This window comes from Perca flavescens, chromosome 3 (assembly GCF_004354835.1).
Source record: "Perca flavescens isolate YP-PL-M2 chromosome 3, PFLA_1.0, whole genome shotgun sequence".
Lineage (NCBI taxonomy): Eukaryota > Metazoa > Chordata > Actinopteri > Perciformes > Percidae > Perca > Perca flavescens.
The window spans coordinates 14,854,039-14,875,669 of NC_041333.1; the positions used below are offsets into that span (position 1 = coordinate 14,854,039).

General features: G+C 39.8%; 1 protein-coding gene across 2 annotated transcripts in view; it reads right to left on the reverse strand.

Moving 5' to 3' along the window:
* The window catches only part of stx1a (syntaxin 1A (brain)), a 64,674-nt gene that overhangs the window by 31,061 nt on the left and 11,982 nt on the right, over positions 1-21,631 (reverse strand). For both annotated transcript variants that reach the window (XR_003692194.1, XM_028573543.1), the window contains exons 2-3: positions 15,333-15,410; positions 3,644-3,743 (exon numbers count right to left, since the gene is read on the reverse strand). Coding sequence is in view for 1 of the 2 variants with exons in the window: in XM_028573543.1 (XP_028429344.1) it covers positions 3,644-3,743; positions 15,333-15,410 (178 nt within the window). In the remaining variant the exon portion in view is untranslated. The remainder of the gene's footprint in view (positions 1-3,643; positions 3,744-15,332; positions 15,411-21,631) is intronic.

Consider the following 21,631-nt stretch of genomic DNA (forward strand, 5'->3'; position numbering starts at 1 on the left):
CGCCTGACCAAATTAAAGATGTAGGGAGAAGCTCAGGGTGTTTGATTGGGTACACAAAGCACAAGAGAAATGAGTATATATCCCGTCTACTTAAGTCAGTGTTGCCTTTTTTGTCATTTATTTCATTTAGGGCAATTCATTACCTCACTCCAATGTGCGCGCGCACACACACACACACACACACACACACACACACACACACACACACACACACACACACACACACACACACACACAGACACACACACACGTCATCTGCACACCCTGGCTAGTTAGAGGGCTCATCTGATGCCTGCTGCTGCAAGCAGATGAATGTTTTTTGAGGTAGGTGGGAAGTAGACAATCAGGGAGAGGAAAAGGGATTTGCGGGGTGTTACTAGTGTGAATAACATCCCCCTCGTGAGAGCAGGGGTTCACTGCTGCTGTTATAACAATAATTAATTTCTTTCTGTTTTCCATTAAGAGCTTCTCTGAAGCATTACTGACACATTGCATTATTACACATTGGTGTTGTTATGCAGAGCGGAAGAATATAGGTGTGTGCTGGCTTGGACAATGTAACCTTCTATGGTTGAATCAATAGATTAATTGACGATGAATGTGTGGGAAACACATGTGGGAAATACACATAGGTGCAGTGGCGGCGACCGGTCATCAGGGGCCGGTGGGCACAACCCCACCTCTTGTCAACAGAAAGAAATGCAAACAAATGTTATTTTTAATGAATTCAAGATAATTATCATCTATAATTAATTGTCTTCTATGAATATAACATCTTCCTAAATTGCATATAATTTGTGGTAGGATTTGATTTCACATTCTGCCCGTGCCTTGCTGCCTCAGACTGTGTTCTCCCGTGTTCGCGTTAGACTACAGCAGCCTCAATGTGTCAGAGTAGGGCTAGCCCCTCTCACACAATGCAATGTGCATTGCACGTGGGAAATTATTAATATCAGAGTGTTAGTGTGTTTAATGTAGATCACATAAATTTGATGGCCAGTGGGGCTGACGGCCTGTAGCCCCCACCACAGCGTCATTTCATATCTCAGATATGATTACTAGACAGCACGGCGCCAACAGTCTGCAAGCAGAGCGAAGAGGGGAGATTGGGTTATCGTCTCTAGCTAACTTGAAAAATGATCAAAGTGGATTTTATACTCGTGCACAGGTTTGAACCCTTTGGAGGAGAAACTGGAATTAAAACGCCTTGGTGCCTGGGTTCCGCCATCCATTCCAACATACCCCCACTCTGACATTGACGTCTAATTGTCGGTGTGGCGGCACTTCCATTGTTTTCAAACGTCCCACCACTCCGACAATTTTTGTTTCCATTAGGGTTAGGGTTAGGGTTAGGGGTTAGGGAATAGCAGCATGTCGGAATAGCGGCATGTCAGAATAGCAGCATGTCTGAATAGAAGCATGTCGGAGTGGCGGCATGTTGGACTGGCAGCATGTAACCTTGGTGCCGACCAGCCTCCGGAATATTGTCATCACTCAAACTGAGGGTAAAAGTAACCGCGGTTAAACGAGGAGTGTTTAGCTTACAAAATTAGTCAAGTTTGCCCAGAGGAAAAACCGCTGCATCGCATTTCTCTTAGAGAGCCCTCAGCCTTGGTGAGTGAAAACACATTTTATCATCCTGCCTTCGTGGAGCTGGTCTGTATGTTGATCATGTTGTGATGGATCGTTAGATGGTGACAAGTGTCTACATATTCAGTTGATGTCATAGAATGAATCTGTATTCATCGCCGCATGACATTAACTTTTTCTGGCTAAACTCTTAACGTTAGTACCATGGCCCCTAAAACCACTGTCATCTGGCGGGCTTGCAGTCACCTATTGACGGCTAAACAACTGCCGCTGGTATGTGTTCACATTACAACGCTGTCCGTTTTGTGGAGCCATGCGGTATGTTGACATGTTAATAGAGTGTGATACAGAGTATTCTAGTTTTACTGGTATATTGCCCATCTTTTAAAATTGTGCCCCACCATTTTTTTAGATATAAAAATGCCACTGCAAAAAACGAATGCGAAAAATTTGAAAAAAAGATTTGAAAAAGTCATAATCCTTAAGATTTCTGTTCGGGTTTATTTCACTAGGAGCATCTTAATAATACAAGAGTATTGTATGAAATTACCTCACTACCAGCTGTGACAGCAATGCTGGTATTGTTTTCACCTTGTGAGTCTGTGTGTGTGTGTGTGTGTGTGTGTGTGTGTGTGTGTGTGTCATCATGGCAAAATGTGATCCTGGAGACACATACTGTAGCGGAAACTACCACATAGGTGGTTTTTACTATGTCAGGTGTTTATATGTCTGTCTGTGGACAAATTTTGTCAACATGATAGTATCACAACCGTGCAAAATGCAGTCACAAAACTTTACAGGTATGTTGTTGAGATCAAAATAAAGGCCACGTTCAAAAATGGGTGTGGTCCGAGTAAGGGTGTCAGAAGTAAGGGGACAGGAAGTAGGCCCCTGGCCTAATTTGGAATTACGCCAGGGGAAATCCCATCGCAAGATGGTCTCTGGTTTGGTGTATTGAAGATGGTGGTGTGGGCCGGTTTGACGAAGATAGACTTTAACTATTCAGACTAGACTTCAGTGAGACATTTAAATTCATTTGTTGCACAAAGCTGTCTCAGTAAGACTAATTTGTCATGACTTCTACATAAATTAAGACTATTCAAATTAAAAAAACACAGCTGATCGAGCACCTGCATCGAGTCACTCAGCTCTGTTCACTGCAGCAGAAAATATTTGCCTTCTGGAAGATTCCAGTTAGAACAGTTACAAGGACATTTTACTGGGAAAAAAAAGTTCTAGTAGCATAAAATCTCAGTGCATTACAAACCTGTAGGCTGTAGCAGAGCTGAGATGTGGGTTCACATCTGCTAACTCATCAGGAGTTGAAAACAACTGACAATGTCCTCCCTGCTGTATATTTATTAACAGGTTACTGCGCATTCTAAAAACTCTTTCCCTGCTCAGTGCTCGCTCCACAACATTGTTAGCCGGGCTAACATTTTAGGATTAGAATAAGTCAGTCTTTATTTTTGTGAAACTGCTAAGAGAAACATTAAGACTGACCTAACACTACAGACCAGTCTAAAATATGGTTGGTGAATGTGAAGGCCATATGAGTAAAACATTCAGTGACCTCTTGTCACTGAGTGTCCATGTAGGGAGGCATCTGCATTCATAATGTTTCTCCACTAATTTCAGCCCCTGTCAAACCGTCATCCTTATATTGCTAAAGGAGTCACCTAGTATGTTCTCTTTTTGTAAATAAAGTGACAATGTGAGTTTAATCCTGCCAACCATGCCCCAATAGTTCCAGTTGAGCGTAGTTTAAGTGCCTAAGTTCCTCAAAAGGCTCTGGCAAAAGCTGTGGCAGTGGAAAATTCCCTGATTTATTCAGATTTTTAATTTTATGTCAGCCACTTGTATGGTATTTCAGAACCAGAGGATACAGATGCAACAAGAATATTAGATAAAACCAGAACAATAGACTAAGCTAAGCAAGGAAGGAAGGTGAAGGTCCCGGTGCGTTGAGCTCTTTACCCTGAGAGATTTATGATTTATTCAGTATGTTTGATGGAATTAAATAAGAATAAAAAGAAAGGTAAAACAGCCTTACTCTCATCTGGGTTAGGTGAAGCGAGGATGGCGCTGTGCTTCCTCTTCACCTCCTCAACTTTCTCTGCCAGAGATTCGATAAAACCCCGGATCTCCTCCACCTGTCAAGAGGGAGACAGAGAGACCAAATGGTACTTTAGATCTCCTCAGTGCTGAGGCAGGAAGTACCAGCGATTAGTCTGAGTGATGTTGATAGAAACCAAACTGAAGATGTTATTATTGTATTAGAGGCAGAATGAAAGCAGAGTCAAGCAGGTTTACGTGAAAGAAAACATAGGAGGGTTTCATGTTTATTCTGGCTCAATCATCATTTCTCTGTGACTTTTAAACACTGGAGCAATCTGTCATGTATGTGTGTGACGTGTGGACTAATTTAGCAGAAAACAGGGAGGTATTCAAACTAAAATCTTTCAAATTAACATACACAGATATCCTCATCAATATACAGCTGGTATTAATAATTAACACAAATAGAGCAACGTCCACTTCATTACAATTAAGGCCTTTTTGAGGTAATTTTAGTCAACAACTGGCAGGAAAGATGAATCCCTATGTGCTGTGAAAATGACTCAGTTTTCTACTTTTGATACTCAGAAAGTCTTTCCAACCTGTGATGTAGTTCAGGGTATGATACGACTGCGCAATGACAGAGCTGCACAAAGCAACAAAAAAATGATGTGGGTACACTAGATCGCGAAAAGTATGTTGATAACCAAACATTAGACCCATATTTGATTGTTAAATATGTCATTACAAAACCATGGGCATTAATCTGCTGCTATAACAGCCTCCACGCTTCCTGGAAGACTTTCCAGAAGACTTTAGTGCCTGGCTGCAGAGATTTGCTCCGACTCAGCCACAAACGCATTAGTGGGGTCAGCCGCTGATGCTGGCTGATAAGCTCTGGCTCGCAGTCAGCATTCCAGTTCATCTCAAAGTTGTTGTGTTGTGTGTTTGTGCACAGGGGACATCTTCACGTTGAAATAGGGAAGAGCCTTCCCAAAACTGATGTTACAAGGAACTACACAACTGTCCAAAATATCATTGTGTGCTTTAGTACTAAGAAGTGCCTTAATTGGACCTAATGCGCCTAGCCCAAAAGTAAAAAAATGTCATCATTAAAAAAAAAAAAAATACTAAAAACATTTGGGAGCAAGTGAACATCTAACAACAGAAAATACACATCTGGATCTCCAACAAAATCTTTCCATAATTTTTTCTTGGCTTGGTGCCTCCCTGTTAAACAAATATCAGGCATGTTCTGCAGATAAACGACAGACAAACAGACTAACTAGGTGAAAATAAAATATCCTCAGAAATAAAAATAGTAGTTTTCCTTTGAGCATGTGAGTGAGTTTTAAAGATGCCGGGCTAGCTGGTTCCCTCTGTTTCCCTCTATGTTCATATTTAGCGTACAGACATGAGACTGATATCAATCTTCTCATCTAATGCCTTTAAGCATGTCATTAAATGCATTAAAGAAAACTGAGCCTGGAAGTGCATCATATACATATCCTCTGCACTTCACACCATTATCTGCCACTGAGATTAAGGTCTGACATTCCTCCCTGCTGCCTCCAAAAGCTGTGCTACCTCTGGTTTAGGTAACAGCTGGATGGGCAGCAGGTTACATCTGTCAGTGACTTCATCAATATCTACTTTCATCTCAGTCTGTCATCTACTCCCGATCACTTTCTCCTCCTCTACACCTGCTCCGCTACAGGCCAGCCTGCTCTCCCTTCATTCTTCTCTACAATGAGTCATAGTTACTGTATTTGACTTTTCCATTTGCAGCCCACCATTCTCTGTCACTTCTCAAAGCTCTGTGTTCCCTTCGTTTCTCCATCCATACATTCTTGAGCCCTCAGCCTGGTTCATTATTCTCCCATTATCTCTGTAATTAGCTGCTGATTGGATCCGTCTTTTTTTAATAACAACATCATTGGCTCTGGAAGACCACTAGGGAAAGACCAGAAGGCACACTGGGTGAATACAGAGTTGAATACATGTAAGACAGACAGGTGGGGAGAGATGACAAAGTTAAGTGCGACAGGAACGCAGGGAGGAGGAAGTGGCAGAGACGGTAAGTGAGCGGAAGATTAAACCACTTTAAGCTATCTCAGTTTAGAGACCATGTGTTAGTGAGTCATGGTGCGGTGCTCAGGTCTCATAAGACATTAGGCAAATTGTATTGGTGTGGGAAAAAAAAAACAATTTCCGACATGCAGAAACAAATAAACAGACACACAAACACACACCGATTTTATAACTTTCCTTTATGAACTTGATATGCTTGTATCGATCAAGACATTTGTCGGCATCTTGTAATGCCCTGTTAACGAGCCAAATCCCACAGCTGGTGATGCAGTCACCAAAAAGAAAAAAAGATTCTGTTTTCCTACTTCTACTACATCTAATTTTCGTTGTCAGTCAAATTCTTATCTGGTGAGGAGAATGACTGGAGGGCATGAGGCCACAGTTTGTCTGTCTTGCCTCTGCTCACTTCATTCTTGCATCATCTGGTGAGGGATTTTGGGGGGCATTAAATGAGCCTTGCTGCACAATGTAAGAAGTACTGATAAACGTAATGGTGTTTATACTGTATGCATCTCAAAGTATGACTAATTCATAAAGATAAGGCTCACAATCACTTTCACTGACTCTTACAAGAATTTCTTTAAATGCTTTTTTTGTCTCACTGCATGAAGGTTGTTGTTTGTCTTTAAAGCACTTTGTAACAGGAAATATGTTATAAAAAGTCTGTTAATAAACCTGTTTTACCGCAATACTGATGTAAACAAACCTTTTATAGCATCGTAAAATGTTAATAACTGAATTCATGACCGCATAAGATCGGAGCCTCAACAAAGCATCACATACTGCAGAAACATGCATACACACACTTCTGTCAAAGCTGTGAAGTGAAGTCAACATACAACACATGGTACAGATTCGTTCTTACACACACAGACTAAAAGTGTGTCTATAAACAGCCCAAGTCAGATGTCATAGCCTACCTGCTGTTGAACAACATGGTAGACAGTAAGGATGTCATTACAGCTACCATCTGCAGTGATTCAACAACTCCAGAAAACCTTTTTTAAAAACTCAATCACAGAGAAGGTTGTGTTTGTACACTGCTTTGCTAGTTTGATGAGCTGAGGGGAATAAACTTCACAGGTTCATTATGAAGAGATACAGTACAGGCCAAACGTTTGGACACACCTTCTCATTCAATCCGTTTCCTTTTTATTTTCATGACTGTTTACATTGTAGATTCTCACTGAAGGCATCAAAACTATGAATGAACACATATGGAATTTTGTACTTAACAAAAAAGTGTGAAATAACTGAAAACATGTCTTATATTTTAGATTCTTCAAAGTAGCCACCCTTTGCTTTTTTATGAATAAGGAAAAAAATTCCACTAATTAACCCTGACAAGGCACACCTGTGAACTGAAAACCATTTCAGGTGACTACCTCATGAAGCTTGTTGAGAGAACACCAAGGGTTTGCAGAGTTATCAAAAAAGCAAAGGGTGGCTACTTTGAAGAATCTAAAATATAAGACATGTTTTCAGTTATTTCACACTTTTTTGTTAAGTACATAATTCCATATGTGTTCATTCATAGTTTTGATGCCTTCAGGGAGAATCTACAATGTAAATAGTCATGAAAATAAATAAACACATTGAATGAGAAGGTGTGTCCAAACTTTTGGCCTGTACTGTATGTCAACCATATACAGTAAAGCTCTATGCAGCACATTCAACATTTTCAAATGACACTATGAAAAGTCTAAAAATAATTAATTCTGATTCCCAGTCCAGCAATATTTTGAAAATACTGATAAAGAATAAGTATTTGAAACGAGTGACATCAAAGTAAAATAAATTGTCCATCCTGACTTCTTTCCCAGGACTTTTTAGATAGTCAAAGATTAAATTAGTCAAAATTAAACAACTTTTTCAATGTTTGATCATGTACTGTGTATACCAGAATATTTCAGGATTTTGTTGAAAGATTTCCTGAAAGATTGCTAGTTTTCTCTCTCCTCTTAGATTCACTTTTCATTTGGGATCTGAGAGGTTTTGACATTGTAATTCTATGGCATCGAGGCATAAGCTATAACGTTCTTGATCTTGTTAAAAGGATACTTTTATTATTGTTTCTGGTTTCTTTGATGAATATTTTAAAAATGATAAAATGCACCCTTGTCCTTAAATTGCAATATAGGCAATTATATCATCACACACACATAGATCCAGATACGCTGCACAGTGTAGTACATGATACTTAAATAAACAGCCACATGTACAAACAAATGCCACAAACACATTATAAAATCAATATCCACACTCTGAGGGTCATGTTTATGGTGTGAGTGAAGGACAAAAGGCAGCTGTGGTCTCGCACCCACTCAGGGTGAGAGGCTGATTACTCCTTCTCTCCCTCTGCTCCTTCACTGTCTGCACCCCCCTCTTTCACGTGTACCTGTTCCTTCTCTCTGGTTTGGTGTCTAACTTTTCCACATCACTTTACATATACTCTCCTTTCAAAATCTCTCGCTCAGTCTCAAACTGTTCTCTGTTGCCTGCTGTCATCCACAATTCACTCAATCTCCTCTTTCTTTGCCTTCTCACTTGAGGCAGATGTTACAGACTGAAATTCCTGACAGATAAAGAAACGTACGTTTCAGTATCTAGGATGGATACAGACAGTCTATCAGTGGCAACAAGCAGCGGCAGAACAGAAATGAGAGGAGACAAACGACTGCAGAGTTCACTCAGAGCTAAAGTGTTTTAGCAGTTATTTTGAAGTTATACCATGTATTTTTCCTGTAATGATTGTCAAACCTCAAACACAGGAGAGTAAGTCCTAGGTACAGACGTAACAACATTGTTACTTCTTTTTTTAAATTGTGTTGCTAGAATATGGGTTGCTGAGGACACTGGGAGACATTCTTTCTCATACACATTTTAAACATGAAGTCAGGCAAGTACAATGGGGGCATTGAACTTGTCATGGATGTGCTTTGTCATCTCTTCTTTTTCTTAATTAATATAAATCATATAAAGGCACAGTAGGGGTCTGGAGATATTAGGGTGGCATCTCTTCTATTTGCAGATGATGTTGTCCTTTTGGTTTTATTAGACTTTGACCTCTGATGTACTATGAAACAGATTGCAGCTCAGTGTGATGCTGTCAAGATGAAGATCATCACCTTTAAATCTGACAGAATGCTTCTCTCTCCATAAATGATGGAAGGCTTAACCCTTAAAAGGTATAGTGCTTAGTTTCGGTCTCCCCCATGAGGAATTCTAAGCAATGACAGCAACACTGTCAGCGCATCCACATGACACAAGCCTTCACCACCCCCACCCCTCCTCCACACAGTTGCTTTTTGCCAAGGAAGACACATAGGAGTAAAAAAAACACTTTAGAAGAGGTAATTATCTTCACTCAAGCTTTTGCGTGCGAAAGTTGCCAGATGACACCATTTTCTAAGCATAGCCATACTGAGAAATACAGAGAGAGTTTTGTGGAGCTGATAGTCTTAATTAGCTTTGTATCAACTCATTTAGCAATGGCTTGAATGTGACGGACATTCATTATTATAAAAAAAGTTAGGCACTAAAGCTTTAAATGGATACCTAGCGTCTTTAGCAACCTGGGGCTATATTACACCCTGTATAATTCATTCAGTTAATATTGAAAGAAGCCAGTTCAAGTAGTTTGGGCACCTAATAACGATGCTTCTGGTCATCTCCCTTTGGAGGCTTTCAAAGGATGACCAACTGGGAGGGCCCACATTGGAGGGATTCAATCTACCAGCCGCACTGGAGGAACATCTTTGGATAAGGACATTTGGGTTGCTCCGTTTGTCTATGAAGACCCAGTGACCGAAAGAAGAGCACTTGAGGAAGTAGAAGCCTTCCCTTACTTAGGCAGCGTCATTGACAAGCAAGGCAGCATGGATACAGACGTCAGAGCCAGAATCGGCTTCATTCATCCAGCTGAGAAACATTTGGAGCTCCAAAGAAATCAGCCAGTGGACAAAGCTCAGAATCTTTAGCTTGAAAAATAAGCCTATACTACGCATATACTACTCTGTGGATCAGAGACATAGAGGACAACTGAGAACACAATGACAAGAGTACAAACATTCATCAACAGCTGCCTGAGGCGGATCTTGAGTGTCCACTGGCCAGATACCATCAGCAACAATGACCTTTAGCAAGGAATAGTCCAACAACCATTGGAAGAAGAGATCAAGAGAAGAAGATGGAGATGGATTGGCCACACACTCCAGAAACCAAATACAAACACCGCCAGGCAGGCTCTTAGATGTGGTCATATATGATTAAAGGTATATGAAATGTTTAAAATGTACAATTAATTTAGCATGCTTCTCATTGTTGATGCGGTTTGTCTTTATTTCCCACATATTTATATTATTACTAAGACAGTTCTGCTTAATATATTTAACATTTACACAGGGATTTTGATTGATGCACCTGCAGCTCGGTCACAGATGATTCTCTGGGTGATAGGTTTGTTGTCTCATGTTGCTTTGAAAACTCGCATATCAAAGTGCTGATTGTCCGACCTCTTTCATAACTCCCAAATGCAGCTAAATGGCATCCAACATTACTCGATACCTTTGTAGCAGCATTTGCAATGGTGATTTAAATACTTCAAAGTTAAAGCCAGTCACCATTTTCATAAATTGACAGATACAAACGTTTTAGAAGGACTGACAAATAAGATATAACATATACGGCAGTGACAGATGAAGACAGACATGATAGATTATAATAAATATGGATTATATAGAGGAAATCTTCCTCGAAACCATTCTTATTTGAGCTGAATTATCCTGCTTTTTAAACCACTCAATATGTAAGATGTACAGTATGTAGGAGGCCCATTAAAAATAGAGCCCCCCCCCCTCTGAGAGCCATGACAATGTTCAGTTTGTGCCCAGCACATGTGCTTAGCATAGACAGTATATAATGGACCAATAGACCCCGTTGCTCTGGACGGAGACCAGTGAAGGCTATTAGAAGCACTTTTCCGGTGATCTCTTGCTTTACTGCGCAGCCTCCAACTGACAGAGACAACATAAATGTGACGTGAGCAACGTGTCTGAAAGTTGTAAGTCTTCTGGTAGCTGTGACAAGAGAAATCTCAATCATTTCCAATCTTACAGAGACGGAGAGTGTAGGTATATGTAAGGAGATAACATAAGCACAGGCTAATTATTGCTAACTAACATGCTAGTTAACATTAGTAATTGAACCTAAACAGCTAATTTAAGTCGAAACTGCCTGCGAGCTTCTCCTGTACTATACGGTAATTCCTCTACTGTGCGACAGTAAGTCACTTGGTTATGACACAATCGTTAGCTTATTTTTACAAAAGCGTCTGCTACGGAGCTATAACGTGAGGTACAAGGTAATGGAGCCTTTTATACATTGCCGTGTTTCTTTATAAATAAACAATGGACAAATAGAGTCTTTAAACGCTTCTGATGTAAAGTTATTCGCAGGTAAGTGACGTAAAAAAAAATGGCGGTCAGTGTAATGCTTACAAGAGGTGATCGCTTCGTAGCAACAAAATGCGCCATCGGAGGTTCGCGTCCTGAAGCGAAGCTTACCCCTTGGTTCTGAAGCGAAGCATACCCCCTTGGTGCTTAAGTGTGTATAGACGGGTTTCCTGTTTACAAACATTACAGGGTGCGTGCGCATACCAGGGGCAGAAAGATGGTGAGCTGGTCCGATAATGCAAACGCATTTTTGTCTCAGTGCACATTGTCTTAGTCCCTTAATTTCGTCATGGCATTTATATAACACATACTCTATGGTCTTACAAAGCTAACGTTTTTGACCGATTACAATTTATCATTTTTGAGAAGCTAGCTATAGCTCTGTTTGCCATTCATTCCAATGGGGAAACATCGCGGCTAGACTTTCGACATACATTGCATATATTTACACTTTGAATTTCGTCATGGTATTTATATAACACATACTCTATGGTCTTACAAAGCTAACGTTTTTGACCGATTACAATTTAATCATTTGTTGTGAGCTGGAGAGCTCTCGTCATGAGAAGTTAGCTATAGCTCTGTTTGCCATTCATTCTAATGGGGAAACATCGCGATTAGACTTTCAACATACATTGCATATATTTACACTTTGAATTTCGTCATGGTATTTATATAACACATACTCTATGGTCTTACAAAACTAACGTTTTTGACCGATTACAATTTAATCATTTGTTGTGAGCTGGAGAGCTCTCGTTATGAGAAGCTAGCAATAGTTCTGTTCGCCATTCATTCCAATGGGGAAACATCGCTGCTAGAATTTCGACATGCATTCCGGTGGCGTATTCCTTTAAGCTTTCCTTATTGTTTGTATATAACTGCTGACTCAATAAAACATGATTTTAGTTGGATCTGTTTGTCGGTCTTTAATTTAGTTACTGTGATATATATGTATGGCTATAATTATAATTTTAGGCTAATGTAATAGCCCGTGTTAGCAGCAGGGTTACTCCTGAGTGTACCCTTATGGTTGGTTTATGCCTTAAAATAATGGCCAGGATTTCTGGGAAAAGGTACGATATGTTAGTTTCAAAACATCACTGCAGGTTGATTGTTTTTCGCAGCAGAGGTTGATTGTGGGCGAGAGGGCCATAACACTGTCTTGGTTAGCTCGCCGAAGCTCTACTGCCACTGTCTCGGCAACGTTAGCTAATATAGGCTAACTATAGCCAGTTAGCTTTGTATGTAACGTAACAAAAGCCCACCCATCTCAGAGGATCGAAGCTTAATATTTCATTCAATAAAGTTATGTACAAAATGAGCACTAACGCCACAGGTCTTATGTTGGCAACGTGGACGCAGACGACTGCCTTCGGAGTTTACTATATCGATATAGTAAACTCCGAAGGCAGTCGTAATATTTATCTAGTAGGCTAGGCTAACACTGTTGCGCTAACGTTAGCAAAACATCTGCGTAGCTTTAGCTAGCTGTCTAAACTTGTCTCAAGTCCGGACCTTTAATTGTCTATGGTCCGGACTTGAGAACCACAGCCCTGACAGGTAGATATTAGGGCTGAACGATTAATTGCATTTGCGATAATATCGCGATATGTTAAAACGCGATTTCCTAATTGCAAAGGCTGCGATTTGGTCTCGATTTGATGACTCGCGAGAGCAAATCAGTCTGCACTCCGCAGAGAAAGCATCAACTTAGCACGCTAACGCTACACGGTACCTTGAGCTGATCTCTGTCATTCAAACAATTCTGAGTTGAAGTTTAAATCTTTTACAGCCAGTTTAATAAAATGAAGGGTTTTGTTTTACAGCCAGTTTAATAAAATGAAGGGTTTTGTTCGGGCTCGAGTCCATAAATGCAGTTAATGGACACAGGCACGCAGAAATGAAGGCTCGGTTGGCAACGAGCTAGCTCTGATTAGCGGTTAGCTCCGGTTAGCTCCGGTTAGCTCCGGTTAGCTCCGGTTAGCTCCGGTTAGCTCCGGTTAGCGGTTAGCTCCGTTATAAAGATATGAGTGGAGGAGCTGCCACTGAGAGGGGTAACAATCAGACTGATAAATGACGTTCGGGGAGCTTTCACAGCAGCTTGGCCGCGGGGTTTCAACGGTGTTATTAGTACAGCAGCAGCTAACGTAACGATAGCCTCTCTGAGCTAGTGCAGTGTTGACGGTGTCAGCACGCAACTTCACAAAGGGGAGGGGCTGGAGGCAGCTCCTCTCTGTGCACTGTAAAAAAATGTGTGTATGTATATGTGTGTGTGTATGTATATGTGTGTGTGTGTGTGTGTATGTATGTATATGTGTGTGTATATATATATATATATATATATATATATATATATATATATATATATATATGTATGTATGTATATATGTATGTATATGTATATATATGTGTATGTGTATATATATATATATGTATATGTATATGTGTATATATATGTGTATATATATGTATATGTATATGTGTGTGTATATATATATATATGTGTGTATATATGTATGTATGGGTTTTTACTTATTTAACTGTCTAGTGTGTAATTGTGTGTTGTTCATACTATACAATGTATTATTCAACAAAGACGAACAATAAATCAGAAGACAAAGAGCTTAAAAAAATAATCGAATATCGAATCGCAATCGCAATATTTGGGGAAAGAATCGCAATTAGATTATTTTCAAAAATCGTTCAGCCCTAGTAGATATCACTTAGCTGAACAACCACAAGCTGCAACTTTTCTGATTGATACAATGGGAGCATGACTGCTTGCACATGACCCCAATCTGCCCCTCTTATGGCTTGAAGCCATAACCTCCGCCGGTTTTTGGCAAAAGCATGCTTCCTCCTAGGTATGTTAAACATCAGGCACTCATCACTGGCTCTGTTTGTACGATTAACTATGCAACAACTCCTTGGCATTTTGACTTACGCTATGCCTCTAGCTACACAAAACACGTCTTCTTTCTGCCCCCCGGTTACGTGCGCAAGCAGTGATGACGTTGCCGAGAAACCCATGTATAGGGAATTACACTCCCAAATGCATGTAAAGATGCAGACTTGGTGCATATTAGTATCTGCCATGCACAAGAGGAGTAACTGGAAATAAATAAATGATATCACCAATGTTATTATTCAGAGCTGGACAAGAAGAGCATTGTTGTGTTGTAGAATCAATAAAAGCTGTTTCAAATTAAATGAAATACATGACGATACATGCCACACCAGCTACAACATCAAAAGTTAGAAATCATTTCAATGCTCCTCAGAGAAAAAATTGATTTCAAGGCTCTGAAAAACCAACAGGTTTATATTCAACATCAGGAGAGAATTAATACCCAGGCAGATTGTAGTGTGACCTGGACTTTAATTCAAAGCGTAACTCTCGCCAAAATGCAACATGATCATAGTTTTATGTTGTGTTGAGCCTTCTTAGTATTTTGAAAATAGCTATTTTGAGACTAGCATAAAAGTGCCCCTAGCACTCCCATTCAAAAGGCCATTTGACCTCGTCAATCTTAAAAGTGCCGATTCTGTCCTAAATATGCTTTTAAACTAAAGTTTGACTCACGTACATTCACAAAAATACCCTAGGATGCATTTTGGCGAGAGTTACGCTTTAAGATGACAAGTTATTAGCCTACTATCAACCCGTTAAATGTGTGAAAGGGAAGGTACTGTAGAGACAGATATACACTTCCTCCTCCACTGTGAGAAGTTCTCTTCACTTTACACTTTGAGGAAATAGCAAAGAAAATACCAAACTTCCCAATGTTAACCCCAGAAGAGAAGCTGTCAGTTATCCCAGGAGCCAATTATATGTATCTGCCTGACACATCGTGATGGATTCATAATCACTGTAGGAGCCCCAAACTTATAGATTTGTATAGTAACTATATTAAAATTGATAAACAAAATTGTATTGTAAGTGTATTGTGTAATGTAATTGTTTTGTAGTGTAGTGTATTCTATTATATAGCAATCATCAGAATATAGAACCTACGGGACAGCTATCTATTTAATATGTGATATGATGAGAGAGAGAGAGAGAGAGAGAGAGAGAGAGAGAGAGAGAGAGAGAGAGAATAAAAAGAAGGAAATACCAGGACTGTGAGAGAAACAAACCTGTTCAAAGAATTCATCCATAAAGCCTTTGTCCATCCCCACAGCAACTTCATCCTCCTCTTCTGTCGTCTCCTTCCCCTGGACAAACACACATACATTTAGGAATTATTTCAAACAGCTGTAAGATAAAATTACAAATTAATAAAAAAAAAAAACTTCAATGAAAAATGTAAGACTTAATTGTACAATTGTAACACACAGAGCCGGCCCGAGGCATAAGCGAACTAAGCGGCTGCTTGGGGCCACCAGGGGGCCCCCAATCAACTGTTGTTTTTTCTCCTTAACATTCGCCGACAGTCCCATATGGGCTCCCGTACTTCAGAATGGGCCCAGCCCTCCCCACGCGCGTTTGCCATGGAGGTACACAAACAGCATGGCAGCGACAGCGGCTAATATTAGTTATTTTCTTAACTAGTCGTTTCATTACTTACTTAACCGTAATCTCCGCCGAAATGACCGGCAACACATGGTGCTCTTTACCCGGCTCAAAGTCACCTATTCTCGAATAACTGAACCACGAACTACCGCTGACCTGACGGAGCGAGTATTGGACAGAGCACCATAGAGCACCGTCAGCTGTTGAGGAACTCGGTTGCAGCTCAACACATCTACTAGAACGCGTCATTAACCCGCTGATACGACGAGCTGTGACAGAGGTCTGTAGCGGCTTAAACAACTAGCAATTGCCGCTTTATAGCACGGAGCTCCTCTTCAATGTTTTTTTTTTTTTTTTTTTTTTTTACCGCTAGTTACTACGATGGAGCTTGCTACAGGTATGCTACACTCATGAGACCGTGGCATGTTAATGTACGTTACTCAGCAACAGGTGAAAACAGGAGCAAGTCAAACTACTAAACAACTAAAGTCAAAATGAATTGAACTTTTACTGAGGAACGAGAAGTGAATTACCTGTATGTGTGAAAACAGCTTTATCTCACGCATCCGTTTAGTTGTTGTTGATAGCATAATTATATAATTTGTTGAATACATAGCATATGATTTTGTCATTCTTTTACGCAGGGTACCCCAATGAATTTGCATAAAATTGGCATGAATAATCATAATGGTATACATGTCCCGTGTGTGTGTGTGTGTGTGTGTGTGTGTGTGTGTGTGATTTAATCAGGGATTTTTTTGAGGGCATATCGCCCAGCCCTACTTCCTACTAACACAGTGTATGTCCGGCAAACCCACAGCTGACAACCACGCAGCTAAACTAATTGATGTGGTTGCTAACTCTCCCAGAAGGGTGGACTTGGACTTAGTCGGCTGATTGTTAACGGTTAATAAGCGGTTAACACGGGTCAGGACAAAAAATCTAAATATGCATCCCTATCAGGATAAATAGAGAACATGAAGTCCTGTGGGATTGAACGTGTTGTTTGGCCCTGAAGCCCAAGTAGTTGTGTGAAGTCACTACCTTATTAAATCAAAAAGCAAAAGGCTATGAATCTGAACAAATTTAGGTATTGCCCTTTCTGAAGCTGACCATCCCAAAAATGCACCAGAATACAGGAAATCACATCTATCACATTCAAAATTTTCTGGGGGAGCACCCCCAGACCCCCCCCACCCTCACGGTTTGCACCCACTTTTGCACAAATAGAGTAGGGGGGAGGGTCCTTATGCATCTGTGCCCAGGGGGAGAGTAGTTCATAAACCGTCACTGTATTAATACATAACCTCACTGTATTAATTTATAATGTAACATTATAGCGTGTATTTGTGTCAATAATCGTCAAGCACAGGTGACTCCGCATGGTGGGAGGGGGGGCCCCCAAATAAAATTTTGCTTAGGGCCCCCAAAAGGCTCGGGCCGGCACTGGTAACACAGGTCACACTCTCCCCAACCGTCCACCCATCAACTGGTTAGAAACAAGGAGCACTTAATGACACTTGTAATTAGAACCACAAGTTGAGCGATTAGCAAGTTATTATTGAATTAGGACATATGGGCAGAGAAAACCTTGACTTTTAAATACTACAGCCTGCACACTCATACATCAGCATACAGATACATAGAAACATTTAAGCATAAATGAATACTTTGGGTAATACGCTAATTTGCTTGAAAAGATTGATATCTCTTTCATATCTTTCCATTAAATATGAAGCTACATCTAAGAGGTGGTTAGCTTAGCTTAGCATAAAGACTGGACATAGGGGGAAACAGCTAGCCTGGCTCTGTCCAAAGGTAGCATTGTCCAACCGACCTGCACCTCTAAAGCTCACTAATTTACACGTTATCTTATTCGTATATTTTGAACAAAAAGCAAGTGTAAAAACATTTGGTTTAACAAGAAGTTGCTGTGCCAGACAACATAATATCTCTCTGTAAGAAAGCAAATGTTTCCCCAAATATTCAAATATTAAATGTAGCCTACAAAATGGGAAGCAAATATAAGCAAGAGGATATCTCAGTATCAAAGAAAAAGCACAGTGAAGTGGAATCTTCTTTTAAAACGACTACAGGTTTTTGAATACAAGGAGTACCACTAGATGACAACAAAAAATTTGCCGCGTTTTCTGCTGCTGCAAAATGGTATATTTACATTAGCAAGGTCTAAAATTGTTCAGCAAATAAAGTAATTTACAAAAGGTTGGAAATAAAAATATGTAGCTTTTCCATTTCTAACTTAAACCATAACAAACTTCTTTTTTTAACATATTTTACATGATCACAAAAAGGCCTAGCCTGTCTGTAGCAAAAATAGAGTAAAAAAATTAAACTTTACTGTTCAACTGGTTCATCTTAAAAAAGTTACAACTTCTCAAACTTTCCAGAGTCTAGCCAATGATTCATTCTGATATACATGCTCAATTCTAATCACATATCAGTCATTACCCTACATTAGCAGTGATCTCATGTGGCGTCATTCATCTAGCCTCTGTCAAACTAATTCACTTCCCCATTAGAGATCCATTTGCTTCTCGCAAACGCTGTAGAGAGGGAGTGGTTTTCTTCTTCTTCTGGCTGAAATGGTATCCTTATTCTCATCCCAAATATTTCCCAATGGAGAAAATAATCTGCGAATTACTCGACAATGAAAATAATCATTGCAGCCCTTGACTAAAGAACGTAGCACAATTACAGAATCTTATCATTAATATAACAGGTACTTTGCTAGTTGTGTGTATCAAAGGATTAGGATTGTATTTATTTCTCCTTTTCAACAACAAGCAACCGCCGATCTCCAGCCACCTCCAATCCTCTAAAATCAAATAGTTCTTTTAAAAATCCTCACTGACCCAGTTTAAAACAAGTGGAGTTCCGTTTGAATGCAGTGAATAGTGTGCATGATGTTCTGGGATCCAGAAGACTTAAAGCCATGCATTGCCTTTTACAAAAGGTAAAAACCAAGAAAACAATCTTTAAACCAGTAGGTCCAATTAATATATAAAACCTGTAAAGAGTTGTATTAAGATATTATTTTCATCCCATACATGTGTGCGGGCAGTCAGCCAGGTTCGTCTAGACTCTAGACAAAGACACTAATGTGCATGCATTAGTCCAGCAGTGCAGAGTGCAGGAAGCAGGAGATATCATCATATAAATTGGAGATGCAATTTTCAATAGAGGTAATTTTATATATAGGTATAGTAGTATAATAATAAAAAATAGTATTGCCGTGCATGTATTTAACGGTGGATTCTTCTTTAACTGTTTAATACATCCATGATGGCTACCTAAATCAGTGACATGCTAATCTACAGATAATTGATATTGATGTCTGTGCTGGTAACAGCAGCAAACTGTAGCTTAACACAGCATTGGAAGTCTCTCTGTGTGGTTCTGCCGAGGCTCTGTGGAGAGTCTGAATAGTGTTTTTTTTTCCTGTGTTTTTTTAATGTGTATTAAAATCAAGAAACACAGATCACACCTAACAGCAGAGGATAATGTACCGAGACCTAAAAAAAGAACATAGCAAAAATAATGTAATTAAAATCAATAAATCAGAAGCAAAAAAAATAAAAATAACAAGGCCGGAATTACATGCCCTTTGCTTGTGATGACATTTCAAGTCATTAAAACAAAGTTTTTCCAAATGTATATGTCAACTCCATTCTGTGGAGAGTTATCGTGTGATGTGCTGACACAGAAGTGGAGAAGAAATGTTGGAAAACGAGCAGAAGAACAGCGGGAGAGGAACCATTTCGTGAGAAAAACGTCTGAGAGGACAGACTTCAGCAAGAGATGGTGAGGCAATTGAAGCAAAACTAAGTGAGAGGAATGCAGAGCCACTGTGATCACGCTAATACTATCTAAACCCACTCAGACTTGATTTAATCCAACAAAAACTGGATTGTTTTATTCATCATAACTAAACATTTGGAAAATAAAATGATTTTGCCTCAATATTCCCAATCTGAGGGTTTATCTTTAAAGTGACACTTATCATGACAACAGCCAACATGGTGGGTGTCATTTTCTTGGTGTGGAGTAAAACTCTTCCGATGGGATCAATAAATAAAAGTTTGGTGTTGGTATGGCAATGAGGTGCATTGTCGAACTGCAGACTATTGGAAGCAGAGAGAAAAGAGGCGGCAGCAGCAGGAGGCAGAGGAGGAGGACAACGACGACAAGCAGGGAATCAGAATAAGCTCCGAGAGCACCAGTAATGTGTGGCGCCTCCACACAGAGATGCTGTATCTCCTGCAGAGAGAAGAGCGCTTTGCTCTGGCTTTTTTGGAGTGGTCAGAAGAGGAGAAGACCTGAGCGATGCCCCCCAAACCTCCACCTCCTCTCAGATCTGAAGCTCCTGCATGCTGAGCCACATTGACACTGAGAGGACTTCAATGCTACATTCTTGGCTCAGCCTACAGACATGACTGTCCACACACAGAATATGCTCTAAAGCCAGACTTGCAAACATGCATGCACACAACAGCTAGCTTATATATATATATATATATATATATATATATATATATATATATATATATATATATATATATATATATATATATATATATATATATGTGTGAGAGAGAGAGAGAGATCAAGGCCTATAAAAGCCAGTCCCCATTAACCCAGTAACCCTTCCATTCACTTTGCCTCAAGGGATCACACATGGATGAAACACCGCGGCAGGAGTAGTGGCCTGATTATGCTGTTTATTAGATTAGAGAGTTGTTCTAGGCACCATGCCAGCAGGGAGTCGCTCCATAAAGACAGAAGGCAGTGCCTGCAGATCCAGTGTAAACAGGGGTGCAGGAAATATAGTCCATAAGTAAGGGAGCAAGAGACAAAACAGACATCTAGTGTGCGGGCTACAAAATCACAGCTGTCAGCACAGACAAAAAGAAGAGGGCAACACAATAATTATTTAAAGCTGTGAAAGTGTAATTGTATGTGCAAAAAGAGGACAGAGATGCTGCGTGTGTGTGTTGATGTGTAAGTACTAAGGTTAAACAGAGAGGGCGGGACTATAGTGATCATGCGAGCGAGTTCAGACCCTTTTCATGATTTTATAAGAAAGAGAAGAGCAGCGAGACAGTTCAAGTTGAGATGGAAAGCCATGTGGGCAGCACTTTATTGTCCTTATGTGTTTCCATATTAAAGCAGACCAGTTTCCTGCATCTTTGTAACACAGCCAATACAAGCAGCTTCCTGCAGTCCCATTAGAAATGACTCATACAAATCTGTCAGCTGCACAGAAAATACTGAGAGCATAACCAGATTTATTTTTATAATACAGCTAGGTAACATTCATTATGGATGTGTGCTCACTCATATACACACACATACTTGAACATTTGATTATTTATTCATGTTTCCCACAGTACAGTACAATACAAATATGAACAATATTTGCAAAGCCTTGCTGCTCACACAGTATGTAAATCTGCTCACGTCAATATCAAAGTCATTTGTCTAAAAAGCATAATGATACGAAAGTGCCTGAAAAGTCAAACAAATAAAATGCCTCACGTTAACCATAACTCCATACACCCCAATGTATTTGATGGGTAGCTACATTGTCAATGCACCGTATCTTCATACAACCGTCTTGAAATTTTTAAGGGAACTTTACCATCTCTACCATCCATCCCATAAACGGGTCATTAGCCTAAACCTAATTCAAACCTTAAATGGACAGTTCAACAAAATTACAAAACACATATTTTCTCACTAGCTATGCAGGTAACTTTGGTTTCATTTGTCCAGAATCTGTTTCTGAGATTTCTGTTGCCAAGAAGTATATTAAGTATAATGGGATTTAATTTGTGAAGCTCACAGAGAAAATCTAACATTTTTACCAGAATCAGTGTCCTGGGTACAGACCTTGCACTGAACT